The sequence below is a fragment of the Liolophura sinensis genome, chromosome 13, assembly GCF_032854445.1.
Source record: "Liolophura sinensis isolate JHLJ2023 chromosome 13, CUHK_Ljap_v2, whole genome shotgun sequence".
Lineage (NCBI taxonomy): Eukaryota > Metazoa > Mollusca > Polyplacophora > Chitonida > Chitonidae > Liolophura > Liolophura sinensis.
Genome location: NC_088307.1, coordinates 17109650 through 17127082, shown reverse-complemented (window position 1 = coordinate 17127082; position 17433 = coordinate 17109650). Strand labels below are relative to the sequence as shown.

Sequence of the window (17433 nt, the reverse complement as noted above, 5' to 3'; positions counted from 1 at the left end):
ATCGCGGAACCAATATTCAAGTGAAATCTGTGGTTACGTATAAAGTAACCTTGCCCATCTTTTTTAAGTCAAACTGAGAAATAACCAAACGGCCATGTTGCCGCTGCACCAAACCTAAATATGCCTGTACACAATTACCATCAGGAGCTTTGGAATGATTCAAAGTAAACTCTGCAAGACGAATTTAAATTATTTTTAAGCTCTTTTTAAGGTTTTGTAAATAGAATTTTATTTGTGAAGTGGCCTTGAAGTTATGAGCAAGAATCAAATGCGTATAAGAAAATCATTTGTGTCCATAAATTATGTTTTCATGTTTATAAGTCCATATGGAGAAAACATTCACTATTCATTCCATTTAAAATCGGTGCTTTGCTTACGTATTATTGAGACTATAAAATTGAAATATCATGATGTCATCTAAAGGGTATCTAATTACACTGATTGAGTCGTGTGTAATTTCATGTATGTTATATTATTATATTTCCTCAAAACTGTTAAAATATTATTACTTAATATTTATGAGTATGTGGCATTTAAGTACAAAATGTGAAACAAATAAATATCGATGGTGTATGATGGCCGGACAAGCCTGTATTCAAACAACATCTCTGTGTTTTGTATTCCATCTTTAAGTGAAAAGAAAATGGGTTCATCAGATGGACAGCTGAAAACTGTGCGGAAAATTATTTTCACTTACTTTTTAAAGATTTTCGTTTAAAGAGAGTTAAATGTGTTCATATACACGTTTTAATTATGTGGTGGGCGCGTTATGGACTATAAAGCTGAAATTTATATACATTGACGTCAACAAAAGTTTTCCTCTCTTCTAGCACAGTTTTAATGTTGGAAAAGCTCTATTAAAATATTACCTAAATAATGCTCATAAAAATATAGCCTGTGGGTGAATTTAAGGAAATGAAAGCTTATATGACGTCAGAGTATCTGCCACTGACAGTGTGCTCCATAAAAACCACCACAGAATTCAAATATTGCAATCCATTTGATGTCACATTTAAGAGGATTAAAATTATTTATTCAGTTGATTGGTGTTTTACATCGTTCTCAAGAATATTTTACCTATACGACGGCGCCCAGCATTATGATAGGATGAAACTGGGCCATGTTCGGCAGAATCTCTTGACCATCTGCAGGTTGCTGTCAGACCTTTCCACGCGCAACCAGGGAGGAAGCCAGTATGCGCTGGATGAACCTGTTGCGATCACGTTTTGGTAAGTGAGAGTACCGGAATCCATAAATTCCCTCCCAGGGTCGGAACTGAACCCGAAACTCGTGCATTTTCCTTCCCATCAACAACAGGAAACTTTCGTGAAATGCATTACTCTTGGATAATGCACATACTTCATATCCAGATTACGTTCAAAAAGTTTTACAGTATGGTATGCGAGCCTGTACGTCACACGTTCCGGTTTCCTCCATCCATAATACTGTCTGGCATCGTATATTAGTGAAACCTTGGTGAGTTAAACGCCAGTCAAGCAATAAAACAAATAACGGATGGGATTATTAACATGTGATATACAAGGAACTGTTTGTCTGCCAAGCAGAATGCCACCGTCTTATGACATACGCAAATGAGTTCCTGTGGCGACAGATATAATTAATACAAAATTTGTGTGAAGAATCATTTGTAAGCCCATGAAAAAAACGTAGTTCTGAAACTACTGAAGAAGGTTTGTTACCATATACTGTTATTTGACTCATATATACTTGTGTTCAGTAATAATAATAATAATAATAACCTAAGAGCATCTCCACGTAATTTGTATATTTTCATGATGGCTTTCGATCTTCATACCAGGATCTTTATTAAGATCTTTGGGGCCTCCGTGGCTCAGTCGGTTAAAGCGCTAGCGCAGCGTAATGACCCAGGAGTCTCTCACCAATGCGGTCGCTGTGAGTTCAAGTCCAGCTCATGCTGGCTTCCTCTCCGGCCGTATGTGAGAAGGTCTGTCAGCAACTTGCGGATGGTCGTGGGTTTCCTCCGGGCTCTGCCCGGTTTCCACCCACCATAATGCTGGCCGCCGTCGTATAAGTGAAATATTCTTGAGTACGGCGTAAAACACCAATCAAAAAAAAAAACAAAAAAAAAAATTAAGATCTTTAAAAAAAAGCGGCAAATTTACATTAGCACATGCGCGAAACCCGTCGTGATGCATATCTTTTTTATTCTTATGATTCTTCTGTGCATTAACGAAACAACTGTGCACAGCTTCCAACCACACAGGCGTCATGGCGTTCTTCCGCACGTTTTTGGACGTTTTTATACCAGCAGTCCTTCCCTGATTAAAAATTGAATGATTACAGATTAAAACTTGCAATCAGCTTTCAGAAGAGAGTATTACATATTGATCTTGATAAGACCTCTCGCTGTTACTCTAAATGCCTTAAAATGGCGAAGATTTTATTTTGGAATCTAAGTACCTTAATTTTCCGGACACAACCTCAGGAGGAATACATTACAGTTTTTCTTAATGGTTTTGCCACTATCTTGAAACTTTATAGGATTTCTATTCTGGATTCTAAGCAACTATCCCATGGAACTAAAACTTTGAAGAAAATGCCTTGCAGCCTTCTGAATTGTTTTTGCTGACTGCATGTTTGTCGATCTGTCAGTGACTTTTGCGTTAATTTGAGCACTGTGCAAATATCTTCATGTAAATGCATTTATATACATTCATGTGCGAAAGATGAATCCAAATAACGTTAATTTATAGCAAGGGCAAATAGAATATAAATTTACAAGTTTATATTTATAGAAGTACCGGTACTACATTATTATTACATTACTGATATAATATTGACTTTAACACATTCATTTTAGCACAAAATTAAATTAAATTAAATTAAACAGAACTGAAAATGTATTGTATTTCTAAGTCCTATCCGCACAAAAGAACCTACAGATTCGTACATTTCGCCGCTTCCCATAGTACCGTTGTTTGTATCAAGAATAGTAGAGGAAATGCATATATTGATGTTATATGTATCAAAAGGGGAGTTGACCTCTCGGCAAATACAGACAGAAATAACTACTTTTAAAAAGTTTTTGATGTCAAGCTGATCTATGATGATGCCAGTAGACAGCTATTTCTTACTCGAAAGCGTTTTCGCGGATTGGGTTAATCTCTTTGCTTTAAAACAAATCCTCTGCCTGTGTTATCGTCCATAATCAAATTTTCCTGGGTAATACGTATAGGTAAACATAGAATACAGACAATGCCTCCATGTAGATCAGAATATGTGTTTCTCATTATTTTATTTTTCCTGTAAGATTTGTTCTCCATGCAGGTATTAATATTTCACCGTTTTTACAGACTCCGGCAAGCCAGCCTTCCAAATACCCTGCATAACATGACGGGTGTGTCTTTTTTTTTTCTTGGCTCATGGCGACACATACTCTGCCTTCATTATCCGACATCATTATTCCCAAGGGTATACGTACGCCGAAAAGAGTTGGGATAAATGCCCTCACCGCAGACAGCCCTTTCTATCAGCCCTCCAAAGATATACAGCCTTCAATGTGCTTTTTGACCACACTATTCCTCTTGTTTTAGGGTCTCCCCGGGGATTTCTGCTAAGCACAGACTTGCATGATCAAATCCGGGTAGCACTGGGTAAACTCTGCACATTATAATCTTCTCAAAGATACATGTTGCAGCATTTTACAGCGCCTATAAAATGGAGAATTCGTACACTAAATTCCAGATCCTTTCAGGACAGACAGACTGATTGAGTAAATGACTGTGGTTTTAGGCCACATTGTAGACAGATTGATCTGCTGTCGTCACTCCTAAATATCTTCTGGCACAACAGATATCTTTACTAGAGCAGTGTTGCCTCCGCTGAATGGATCCACCTGCCAGGATTACATCCATGGCTGCGGAATGGGCACATCATAAAAAAACGGACAGTCTTCTCGTTGGTAAAAAAAAAAAATCCAAATGCGAATTTTTCACTATTTACGTCAGCCAGGAAGTATGAGCAGTCAGTTTAATTTTTCTTACTGCTTCTTACAAACTTGGATTAGATTTTACGAGTCAGAAGGCAGAATTCATCCAGAAGGCAAGCAAAGACATCCATTTTTATCATCTGACGTCTGACCACGCATATTGATACAAAATAACCCAACATCTCACTTTGTAAATGATGTATCTGTGTAAATTCAAAGCTTGATACCAATATGTTTACGCGGGTAATCTTACCCATGGCTGGCTAAACACCCAGATACGCGAAGTCAGTGGAAATGGTTTTCAGGGCTGGCGTAGCATATGTGAGGGCCACAGCATTAAAGGCTCAGTGTTTCTGAGACCTCACAGCGTGTGATACACAAATCGCTTTGTTGTTTTTTTGTCTTGCGTGAATTCTGCAAACAGCTGGTTTCATTCTGGCAAGGTGAGTGATAAGCTTATATCTCATACTAACCTTCCAGCTATCCATACACATCAGCTGTATAATCGCGTAATTTTCTTTCAACCTTGTCCAATACGCAGGTCTATTCCGTTAGGATTTTCCGCCATCATTTATTGAACGCTAATACAGGCATATCTCGGTTTATGTTCCCATGATACACACTTATCTCTCTCTGCCTTCGTCATTATAATAAAATCTTAATTCTGCAAAATCACATTTTCCGCTTTAACTGTCATCGCATATTATGTGGTGGATTTTTAGCATCCGATGATATTTATAGGATACGCATATTTAAAGAAATTTATACCCCTGATTTCCCACGCAGAATCTTTGAGATGTGACATAGGGGGCCTACTGTGCAACGACCTGGAAGGGCAAGGCTTCAAAAAAAATTTAAAACTGGTCTGAACGATTCTTCACAAGAAGCTAGGCATGTGGATGACGCCAGAATAGCTCAACCACAGAAGACAATACATGACTGCAATAATAGCAAAACGAAAGTGAGACATATTCATTAAGTGGACAAGGAGACACGGATACATTATATATATTATTATATCCAAGGTTAGATAAAAAAACTAAGCTGTTCCGCTTTTGAATCACTGAAAGGACATTTGTGTATTACACAATGTGATGATGGAATTTTGTGAAATGATATCCTAAACAAAGAAACAAAAACCACTCTATCATCAAACTGGAAATGTATTCCACATTATACAAATGAATAAAGAAACATATAGAGTAGTTACAGAAAATGTCTTTGAACTCTGCTTTTGCATTCAATGAAAAGAATACCAGACAGCGTTCTAACGCTCTGAATCATATGCTTTGAAACATACGTCTCTCTTTTATGAAAATTATGTAAATTTCAACAATATTATATCTATTTTACCTATATATATTTTTTGCGTTTTTCAAACGATCTTAATTTGTGGTCATTATTATGTATAAATAATGAGGTGATATGAATTTAGAATTACTTCCAGATCACGGGATACTTTCAAGACACAGCAGGTGACATGACCGAGGGGACAATTTCACACGACTCATTCCTGTCAGTCACGTACTAGCCACACTACAAAAGATTTACACTCCAAGGGAGACAACAGCTCTTCAGCCGTTCAGTATCTGTTGGGGGCGTATCACAGTAGGTTACACGTACTAGAGGATGACTGTTGGGTGATCTCCCAGTAAGGGGCAGGGGGCAGCATGTGAGGAGGAGGCTCCTGGTACATGCACCCAAAATATACCCTGGGGAAAAAAAAGGAAACTTCGATAATTCAATCCGGCAGTAGGCTAAAACTTCGGCTGCCAAAACTTTGCTATCAGTTTTAAGGAAACGGTTTACTTATATACAAGACTTACAGCACAAGAGCAATGACGAGAGTTTGACAAGGCCATTCTAAAGGAAAGCTAAAATAGCCTTTGGCTTTTCAATAAGTTAAACTGACACTGTTCTATCTTCGTGTTTAACCCTTACTTCAAAAAAGAAAGAATATTAATAGTACCCGATATGACTTTCGCCTAGAGAGTAAAACGAAAGTAGGGACAGTGCAATAGACTAGATGACAAATGGTCACACGTGAGTGGTGAAATCCGGCCTCGTCACTCTGTCTCAGTAAGGGTTAATTTGAATTCAACTTTTCATGTAAATGCTCAGATTGTAACAATTTATACGTCCCCTAGTACCATTGTTTCCGCAGTTCAAACAAATGGCACACGATCAGTATTTCGTTAGATAATTATCAAAGATGAACATTCTTTTACAATAAGTGGAGAATATTCAACCCCTACCAGTGATTTCAATTCAGCTTTAACAGAAAACAGATGTATGCCAGCTGTCTTAATCTAATTCTAACCGTAACCTTCAAATGTTTTTTCCCAGTGCTTAAGAGCAGCGATTGTTGACTTACCTTATTCCCGTGACCCAATATTTAGCTCTCATTCCATATATTGTCGTGTCCACCCTGTCTTCCTGTACACCGGAACCTCGAGATATGTTCGTCATGAGCATGCGCTGAGTATCCACGCCAAATATTTGAAGACCTGTGGAGGACAGGTTTGCGTCTTTTTTAAAAAGGCTGCATATTTAGTATAATATAGCTTTTGACAACAAATTCCACCGAACCTGACTGAGATCAAAAGCGGTAAATCAAGAAGCGGGTTTTGCTGCACAAAAAATAAATAGATAATAAAAAAGCGACATCCTGTCTATAAGGTTGCATTTCTATTCATAATATTTGCAAGAACTTTTAACTGTTTATTTATTTGATTGCCATCAAACGCAGTACTCAAGAATTTTCCGCTAATTAGGTGAAAGTTAGGTTCATGGATAGAAAAAAACGCCGCCCTGCGCCAAGTGCTTGACAAATTCACATAATGTCTTAACCAGGCCAGGTTTCAACACGTTATGTAATTATCAAGGGACTGACAGTCCGTTTGAGCCACCACTTTACAACACTCATAATTGAAGTGAACATAAAGTCAGCCATTATATATATAAAGAAAAAAACAAGACATAGGACACAGATATCACACAAAAATATCTAAAAATTCTATTACGTTTTGAAAGCCGAGAAGGTGAAGTTTAGCATTGGGGATATGGCACTGGCGGACAATTCACTCCGAGTAGCCACGTTGTAGAAGCCCTTATGATAATTGGCTGTTACGTCAAAAACCTGGTAGCTCTCGATTGTCAGTGTGGTTTCTTATAGTGAATAGACAGATATCCATGCAGTAAATTGGATTTTGCGGGGAGTTTAAGTGTTGAACTGATGCATTTTGGACCACACATTTATAAGCAGGGGACTTAGAACGGCTGCCTGTGTCACAATGCGTACATGTTGGGCAGGATACTGCAGTAACGTGTCAGGGTGAGCTGGTAAGAAAACCACCTCGGGAGTGGTTTTAGCAGGTCCGCTAAAACACGCTAAATCGTGCTGCTATTTTTAACATCATCTACATAGACCTAAGACTTCCAGATGTCTGCTGAACATTTATCTGACTTTTGGTGGACAGTGGAATGTTCATTTTTTTTCGGGGGTTTCCCATCGACCATCCATTCACTGAGGTCGTTATGTTCAGAAACATGGCTGATCACCTTATACATGTATTTTTGACTAGTTTACCTCCCCTTGTTGTTTAGACGACAGGAGATGTTCTGTGGACTTCAAATGTCAGACGCGGTACTGTGTTATGATTATCCATATAATGCCCAAACTTCAGTTCTGCCGTACATTATGAATACTTATAATACATGCTCGATAGAAAGGAATTTCGTATTTGGGTTAGTAGACTTATTGAATTTTTAAGCTGTCATATTGTTTACATTTGCGACCAGAGCGAACATTGGACAGTTTAGATGAATGAGGATCTCCCCTTCTAATTCTCTTAATTGACATTTTTTTTCGTTTGGGCACGAATCAAATGCATCTCAGTTTTGAATCTAGTCAAATTCTGAATTCCTTTCGGCCGTATGTCCCTTTAAATGAAAGGATATCTGATCGATTTCACCTACATATGTAATGTTAAAAAATAACACTTTGTTAGCTACTTATTGGAAACTGAATCGAAAAATGTCAAATTCAATTAACATTAGGTGCCGGTACTTTGCAATTACTAGGTTTTCAGAGACGACTGTTCTCACCAGCGGCTCTTAGCCACGAAGCTATCCTCCAGACGGTCACTGGCATTGTTTCGTATGATTTTTGTCCCAATCGAACTGGAAGGAAGAGTTTTGATGTCAGGCAAATTGCGCCGTAAGCTGAGGAAGCCGTGGCCTTGGAGCGGACGAATATTACCCGCACTACTTTCACAAAGTGATTTGTCAAAGAAAATAGCTCCTGTTCCACTGTGCTGTTTGTTTCTATTTCTACATCATCTGAAATCAAAAATAAAAAAAGTTGGAATACCATATAATTAGGAAAGATTATTGAACTTGTAATACTTCGAGAAATATGTTAATGCAACAATGCACGTCATAATGAATATGTGGCCAAATACAAGCAATGAACTATTTTCACGTTTTATTCGAACGCTGATTTAGCCTCATGGGTTGAATGAAATGCATTAAGAAAAAAAAAATACTGTGAAATGCTGTAATTCATCAACAGAGACTTACGGGATATAATTCGGACCAAAGCTGACTTCTTTCCTGCTTTGACATGACGATTTCTGGACAAATTGGTAACATAGTACTCACGTAGTACAAAAGAACAATGACCAATCCGGCTATTATCCCGTTCATATGATCAAAGTTAAGCTGTTTTATATCCGAAAGTGGCTTTGAGCCAGTTTGTCGTCGCTCGTGTGAACAACGTGGTTTTAAGCCAGTTTCAGGTCTTGAGCCGGTTTATCTGTGTCGTGTGAACGGTAACTGGCTTAAATGCCCCGGATACGTTGAGGTTATGATGACGTCGTAATTACTAAACCGGCTTAAATCTGACCGTGACAAATGTCTGAATTGGCTTAAAACCGACTTGGCCCCATGATCGTGTGAACGCACACATTTTTACAACTGGTTTAGATTTAAACCAGCTCAGATTTGATCCGCATTAAGTTCTGGCCGTGTGAATGGGGTATTAGACCTGAACCGTCAATGCGTGGGAAAAGCTACCCCATTATAGCGTACGGAAAATGTAACTTTACTGAATTATACCTACTGAAACATAACCTCAAAGGGCACTCCTGGGACACAATGTTGACTATCCGAATACCCTGCAAAAGAAAAGAAAACTAAGACAAGCGACTAAACTTATTTTCAGCACAACTGTTTTCACCATATCCGTTTCATCACCAATGCCATTAGCGTCAAAATTAGTTCAAGATACCAGATCTCGGGTACGGCCTCAGAGTTAAAAATTTACAACCTTGATGATACCTCATTTGATGAAAAGCGTACGGGGAAAACGCCAAATATTGGGCGACCCGGAGCGAGTATGTTAGCTCTTTACAAGGCGACACGCTCGAAAGCATGATATGGAATGCTGTTGCCAGCGACGTCAACCCCCAAACTAGTTAACAAACCTTGAACTCTTATCTCATTTACCTTTTGTCGATCTTATCTTCCGGGGAAATCTACTATTCGAAAGTATGAAACTACTTATGCCATGGTATACTTTATTGAATCGCATTACAGTTATCGATGTTGTGTTGCCATCATCATGACCATCATCATTAAACAATAAATCAAGCCATTTTCGAAACTGAAACAAGTGTACGTATCCTGAAACCAGTCATAATGCGGACTTGAATGATTGACCTTCGGTCCCTAAATCCATCAATTTAATATACATTACTGTTGATGCAATCCCTGACCAACACGGCAATTGCCTCCGATGCACTGGATGGTCAAAAAAAAATCACATTGCAACAAAGTCTTATCTTACGGTGTCTACGTGAGCACGATTATTCATCGCATGTACCGGCCCGGATAGCACAGTTGGGGACCGGTAGATCCAGGATCAATCCTTGATCGAGTCACACCTAAGACTTTAAAAGAGTTGTAACTTCCTCACTTGGCGTTCAGCATGAAGGGGATAGTGCAACGACTGGTTGACCCGTATCAGTATAATGGCTCGGGCGGGGCGGATTACTTGCCTTCGGTAAGTCGTCTCAGTGATGCAGCACTAAATAAAAGAGCGGTGGAAATCCGTCCTGCAACAAGGAGGCACATTACACGTACATGCACCCTAATGATTCCTTCGTCGTCATATGACTGAAAAATTGTTGAGTACGACGTTAAACCCCAAGCACTCGCACTCACTCATCACATGTATAACAGTGATCTCTACCAAACGAGCCGCTTCCATCTGGCTTTATGTCAGTTAATTGGTAGAACTGTAGATCCTGACAGTTTGTGTGTTTCAAGGGGTCTCCGGGGCCGCGGGGGTAGCAGGCCCCGGCGACACAAGCACTCAGGAACCTCCCACCAATGCGGTTATGAGTTCAAGTCCAGCTCATGTTGATTTCCTCTCCAGTCGTACGTGGGAAGGCCTGTCTGCAGCCTGCGGATGGTCTTGGGTTTCCCCCTGGCTTCGCTCGGTTCCTTCCACCATAATGCTGCCCGCCGCCGTGTAAGTGAAATATTCTTGAGTAAGGCGTGAAACAGTAATCAAATAGATAAAAGCTTGATTCTCACTAGATCCAGCATTTTCACTGGTCTTGACACAGTTGTGTCATTTTCCAAAATTCAGTACACCATCTCTTATTAGTAGACTTGACTACATTCGGGTACGTTTTATAGTTTAAATTTCGACGGAACTTCTGCTATGAATTACAACGTTGCCATTTTGCCCCTAACACTGGTGCCCAAATCGCCTATTTGCAGTAATCACATTTGTGTGGAAAGAAAAGAACCATTGGTATAATTTCCATACAGGATACCTGTTGTTGTTGTAACCAGTGACCGGTTTGGTAAACTGTCTCAGTGAAGGACTGGAACTTCGGGGGTTTGTTCATACTGGGTTTCATGGTACACTGTGGTACAGTATCATGGATGTCTGTGAAACAGAAGTGATAATTCAAACTAGGAAGACCAACGCCATGTTTCTCAAAGCTTTAGAAGTACCATCATCACAACAAACGTCTTCACGAATTAATTACAATGTACTTTGCAAAAGAGCCATGACAATTACGTTTCTGAGGCCGATCAAATGCATATATTAACTTAAAATAGACAAACATATGATAAATAAATGTGACCTGTTAACTGGGTTTTAAAACAGCTAAAAGGATGATTGCATCCAAAGTCCTCTGCACGTAAGTCTACAGCAGAACGCAGGTAAGTATGATTAGTTTAGCCAAAATGCAGACTCCTAAATAAGAGACTGTATTTACAGAAACTTCAACGTGGCCATTTAAATCTTAAATGTCATGTAATTCCAATGAGAGGGCACTGTAAATACGTCAGCATATGTTGCGATATGACTGAAATAATGAGGAAAGTGACGTTAAGTCCTCAAGCCAAGAAGAAAAAACACCAATGAAAAGTCACGAAAAGTCAGGAAACGCTGTGGTAAACCACGATGTATGTGTCTCATAGCCGTTACTTTTCACCACATTTATACGGCAAATGGCTGAACCCGTTTAAACTTATCGTCACGTCATGTCAAAACGTTTACCTGCCTGGCACGTACCTATCTCCTCGTGCGCTGGAGGACCAATCAAATAGAAGATCCTGACGACCTGGAGGTACAGACGGCTGGACCCTCCCTTTTCGTGCCGGCACATACAGTCTGGGTCATACTCCTTCAACAAAAACCCCTCCCGGGCTTTGTCCCAGGCTGTTTCTACGTTCATGATCTGACCTGAAACCGTTCATCCATAATCATACAGATAAACCCTAGTCAATTTTTTCTCCCCTGCAGTCATTGAGAGTTCAAGTCCAGCTCATACTGGCTTCCGCTCCGGTTGCATGTGGGAATTCCGGTCAGTAAGCTGTGCCCCAGAATATAATTTGCACAGGACTTATATATATTAATAGCTTTGTTACCTTTTTGCAAAATCCATGGTTAAAACAATAACTGTCTTTTCTAAAACCGTGATATCGCCTAAAACCGTTCTTACACAATATCGTTGAACAGAAATGTATGAAAGAAAAACATGTTGGATTTCGTGTATTGTGGACATTCATATCTAATTTTTGTTGATATTGTTGTTGTTTTGTGTCTTTTCCCTTTTTTTCACTTTCCTTTCCTCTGGGAATCCAACAACAGCGACTTAATCACACGCTTACACATTACTGACCGTGCAAGTTTTCGCATCCACTTCCATATGCCTCACAGTGTAGGAGCGCAGTTTGATTGTTTACATTGTACTCCAAAATATTTCATTAGTACGACGCCGGTTTGGGTAGAGGAAACCGGACAGAACAAGTGAAATTACTTAAATGCCCAACCAGCTCAACGAAAGCTGGATTCAAGCTCGCACCAGCACGGGCCAAGGACTCTTCGACTTAAAACTTGACGCGTCGAAGTATTTATAGTTCATAAATTAATATCTCACCTGGAAGCGGTTCTGATTTTAACCGCTCGTTGAGGGCAGCTAAAGTCTTCTTCAAACTCTGCCGCTGCATCAACTGTCGCATTTGCACTCGTGAGTATCCCATCATGTGCCCTCCATGCAAACCGTAACCAAAAGCGGTGTATGCCCCCTCGACAGCCTCTTCAACAGGCACATGGGTCAGTAGGACCTAATTGCTGTGCTTGCACGTGAGGCTCTTTCGGGGTGACCCATAATCTAAATACATATAAACTCATTGAGATCATGGTCATTTTTCAGTCAGCTAAAAATGCTTTGACACAAGATCATTAAACGAATAATGTTAACCTGAATTTACAGGGTGGGATTGGAAAGGGAGGCAGGGGGGGGGGGGGGGGCGAGGAAAACGGATTGATTAAGCAAGGAATTAGGAAATCGATTCTTCAGATCTCAAAATCTACTTTTGTTTGTTGACACGCCTGTTTCATAAGGAGCCATAAATGTGACATGGTGAAAATAAAATTTTGGAAGATAAATAAAAAAGATAATAAAAAAAGACTTAATTGGCCAATCACAGGTCGTTTTGCATCAAACAGCCAATATGCAGCCACAGACGATCATATCTCACTGATAACTACATGTTTTGACCAGGATCTTAGCATGTATTTTAAATCAAGAACAAGGATTACAACGGACATAATCGCCTAAACAGGTCAATTCCAATCTGCCTAAAAAACACATATTCTCAGCTGCCACTCTCAGTGCTTGTGAACTTCATGTACATTTACGACTTTGCTTGGCGGGCACGACTAGGTCTACATAGAAACAGTGACGTACTGAAAGAATAAAAGATTTGTTTGTGTAGCACGTTGTTTTGCAAACTGATCTCGTCATTAATTACACTAAATGTCCATTATGCTTGACGATTGCTGTGCGAATGTTCGTTTCGAGGCCCAGATCCAAAATAACCACTCTCTAAAAAGGATTGTGTACAAATTTGCACATCCACAGTGATATGTGTATCAGCGGTACACACATATATACACATGTCACTGTGGATGTGGCACATGAATTACACAATTTGTGTACGGTTGGTATACAAAATAATGTAGATGTGCATGTTTGCCACAACACTGTATACCACTAGCACACAGTCCTTTTTAGAGAGCAATGTTCCCACCTCAGTCCGCGAACGTATACGTTGAAACCGAAAGTCGAGTCGTGATGCAGCATAGAATTCATATCCACAAACGGTCCTTTGTCCACCTTCTTCTCCACAGTCTCACACTTCCACACCATGTAGCTCGGGTTGGAGGAGAGCCACTGATTCGCCGTTGCTATGACGGTGCTGGAAAACGTTGAAGGTGGAGAAAGCATAACTGCGTAAAGATTAAATGTAGGGGTGTGAAAATTTATTAGGAAATATTGGAAAATAATTTTTGAATGGTGGGTACTTGGGACTACTTCGTGGTATAGGGCCTATACTGTCTGTGCGCAATAATCTTCTAAGTGATGATGTCGTGCATGTTTAATAAACATACTTTTGCTAGTGTTTTCATCTAGCAAATGTGTTCAATCTGAATTTTAATCATATTTATATTTTTAATATTTTAATATTTTTTCTGCTAGTTTGAGCTTGTTTCCTTTGAACTTTGTCCGAAGGCCTCAACCCAAAGTCTACTGGGCCACACACGAGTGACAAAATTTTGATTACGGAATAGCCCAGATGTGAAACCGTGAGTTTGCACTTACGGATAGGAATCGAAAGTCGGTGCTATTTCATTCTCCAACGACCCTGTTGTCAACATCCTCGGCATGATGTCAAGATAGGCTAAGGGTGGGGCCTCCGTGGAGAGGAAGGGTTGGTGGGTCTTAGCAGCTGGGTCGCCTTGGTAAGGCGGTGGAGGTTCCGACGGGCTGTTGGCAGCTGGAAAGGCCTTGGTATCAAACGACGAGGACACTTGGATATCCGCCGGCATGACGATGTTTGGTGGTGAGAGTGATGCCGACTGCGCTGCGTCATAAGCTGGTGGTGGCACCGACGGCACAGCGTCGGAACTTAACGTTGATGTCATTCTTTTCTCTGATGTATATTAGGCTGGGTGTCAGTTTACCGCCTTATACTTAGATCCTTAGTGAACTTGGAATGATCCATTTGCTTGCCTTTTCAATGGACACAAACCTCTCTCCTACACACACGGCTAACCTGTTGTTTTAGAAAATAAAGGATGACACCGATCATGCTACCGAATAAAATCCAAACGATCGATGCGTCACTTTTACAAACAGTCCGGTAATTACTTCGCAAAAAAAGTCGTTAAGTCATGTTTTAGTTCATTCTTTTTTGTTTTTTTTTAATATATTTAATAATCTGATTCAAGGCTGGTTTAAGAATATTTCACTTAAGCAAAAGTGGGCTGCTAAACTTGGAGCAGGAAATTGATATAGGACCAGAAGAAAATCACCGCACTTTGCTATAAAAAGGACAAAACTTCGGACATAAAACTGCTGTCAAACTAGTTACATCTGGATTTGGAACTCATTGGCTGTGGCGAAAACGACGACGGACCGAAACAATGGCAAGTACGGTAAATGTTTATTTATTTGCTTGATTAGTGTTTTACGTCGTTCTAAAGAATTTTTCACTTATACAACGTTCGTCAGTATTATGGTGAGGGGGAGCCCGGGCGAAACCCACGACCATCCGTAGCTTGCTGACAGACCTTGTCACGTACGGCTGGAGAGGAAGCCAGCATGAGCTGGACTTAACTCACTGCGACCACATTGGTGAGAGGCCAGGGGCATTGAGACGCGCTGGCACGAAACAGTGCATGTAACTGTTTAGTTCAGTAGGATACCAGTAACTTCATATATTACATTAACCACAGTAAGGATAACATTTTACCTATATTATTAAGTCCGATTCCTCTTTGGTATAGCTTTAAGTTTTAAAGTTTGAGTTTAAACGTTTTCCGTTTATACACAACCTATATATCACCAATGTACACCATACATTGCTCAATGGCAGATTGTATATGGCTTTCAAGCTTGGATGAGTTTGTATGAGTCTTGAATATCCATTTAAATTCCAGTGAGCAAATTGTCTGATGAAAATCACACTATTATGAGAAAGCTTTACATTTCAACATTTGAAATTTTACACACGTTTACATGGAAATGCCTCAAATCCACGAACAACATGTGTAGGCCTATACCTGTAGTCCAACTCACGTAAATGACTGAAGTATGGAAAAGTACTCTGCTTTAACAGTTCGCTGACCTCACTATAATGTCTCTGTATTGGTCTAGATCGTTAGATGGAGCTCAGCAAATGCATGGCAAAGCTTATGGTATAAAAAGCTGATTCACCAGTCACGATAAATGAAAGTAAACTGGATACAGGCCTTGCGAAACAACAAACTGTAGGCCATGGGCCCATGACGTTTAAGTGATTTTACTCAGGTCGCTTCCACGCGAAAACATTAGTGCGTGCTTTAAAGCTGAGCGTTTGGTTTCTTTATCAGTCTAATTTAGGCCTATACATTTAAAAACTACCACATAGTCGATAGGCAAATCTAAAGATACTGGTCCAACCGTAAAACAGAAATCTACTTTAACCTATACAGTATATTATCTTAGCAAAATGTTCGTGTGGAGGCGTCCTTACTCTTTGTCGCACCACTTACTAGAAAGCATACAGGCCTTCATATACATTGGCGCATTGACAGTCACTGGTCACGGAAAGTCTATATGCTATAAAGTCAGGTTTTCGCCAAATATATAAATCTTTCATCCTGTTTCAAGTATATGCATATATATGATATGGTAAACCGTATAGTAGGTTCACCTTTCACACGGTAAAACTACTAAAGAGTTGATTTGCATTTCACTATGAGAATCATTATCTAAGCAGTTTATATTACCGTATAGAACAGGCCTGTCAAATCCACGCCCCCGTTGACCAGACTGTTTTAGACGCCATTTTGTTGACGTGTTGCCGTTGGCAACGCCTCGAGGTTACAAAGGTGCTCTCTGTACTGGCGGACAGCATATATAGCAACTGACCCATTAGGCGGCACATATTGCATGCACGAGATAGTACCGATCGTTTTGACCACGATTCGCTAAGCCAGCTGTTTGTTTACCCTGACAAGTGCACAAAAAAGTCACAACTCGTATCCAGGGTGGTTTTTTACTCGCCAGAGTTTAAAATTTCAGTATGCATAATGCATAGGCCCCTATAGTTTTGCAACCCAAACATATCAAATTCGCATAAATTTGTCCCAACATCACACTTGCTTGGTGTTCCCTTTTTTAAGTCCAATAACCCGATTTTAAGTCTTATAAATTTTGTCCTAGTGTGTCAAAACAGGCTGAATCTGCCCGGTTGCTTCTTGTGCTACTTTGTAATCTGTGAACCATCTTTATTTGTTTACAGCGGTCTAACTTGCTCACGTGTTATTTCATGTAAAATATACTTAAAACAATGAAAATTAACAGCAAACATCAAGTATCTTTCCTCCATACCTCCAAGACTTTCTGTTAGTATACCTTTTCTGTACTAGACATACAAGTGTGATATTCTAAACGTATACAACAATCGGTAATGCAAGTGTCACATTTCAACGACACCTGTACTCCCAACCACATTATCGCGACACCTGCCAGTCACACTGCACTATGCTGTTACCTATCCATTCACCGTCACACCTGCACACTTAACCGAATTATCCTGACACATACGCAGCCCAACCACATTATCAAGATATTTAAACACCCAACCACATTACACTGACATCTGTCCACTTAATCACATTATAAAGACACCCACCCACTACTACATTATCTTGACACACGTACACCCAGCAACATTATCCTTACAGCTGCCCGTCCAACCACATTTTCCTGACATCTGCCCACCCAAAACATATTTTCCTGACACCTGCGCACCTAACCATATTATCCTGACACGTTCACACTCAACTGCATGTTCCTGACAATTATACACCTGCACACATTACC

At 39.9% G+C, this 17433-nt stretch overlaps 1 protein-coding gene across 1 annotated transcript; it reads right to left on the bottom strand.

Annotated features, from left to right (window-relative positions):
• Positions 1–5366: 5366 nt before the first annotated feature.
• Positions 5367–16384, bottom strand: LOC135480928 (uncharacterized). The gene is made up of 11 exons (XM_064760859.1): positions 16335–16384; positions 14164–14617; positions 13592–13759; positions 12608–12669; positions 12436–12570; positions 11568–11738; positions 10816–10931; positions 9093–9147; positions 8078–8311; positions 6345–6477; positions 5367–5682 (listed from the first exon to the last, which is right to left on the bottom strand). The coding sequence occupies exons 2-11, from the start codon at positions 14484–14486 to the stop codon at positions 5574–5576; spliced, it is 1506 nt and encodes a 501-aa protein (XP_064616929.1). The 5' UTR covers positions 14487–14617; positions 16335–16384; the 3' UTR covers positions 5367–5573.
• Positions 16385–17433: the final 1049 nt, after the last annotated feature.

Excerpts from the sequence above, each read along its gene's own strand:
- LOC135480928 (XM_064760859.1), bottom strand. The coding sequence starts at position 14,486 with ATGACATCAACGTTAAGTTCCGACGCTGTGCCGTCGGTGCCACCACCA. Across the intron at positions 13,760-14,163 it reads CCGACTTTCGATTCCTATCC|CACCGTCATAGCAACGGCGA; the intron begins GTAAGTGCAAAC and ends AACGTTTTCCAG. Across the intron at positions 10,932-11,567 it reads TCCAGCGCACGAGGAGATAG|ACATCCATGATACTGTACCA; the intron begins GTACGTGCCAGG and ends TCTGTTTCACAG.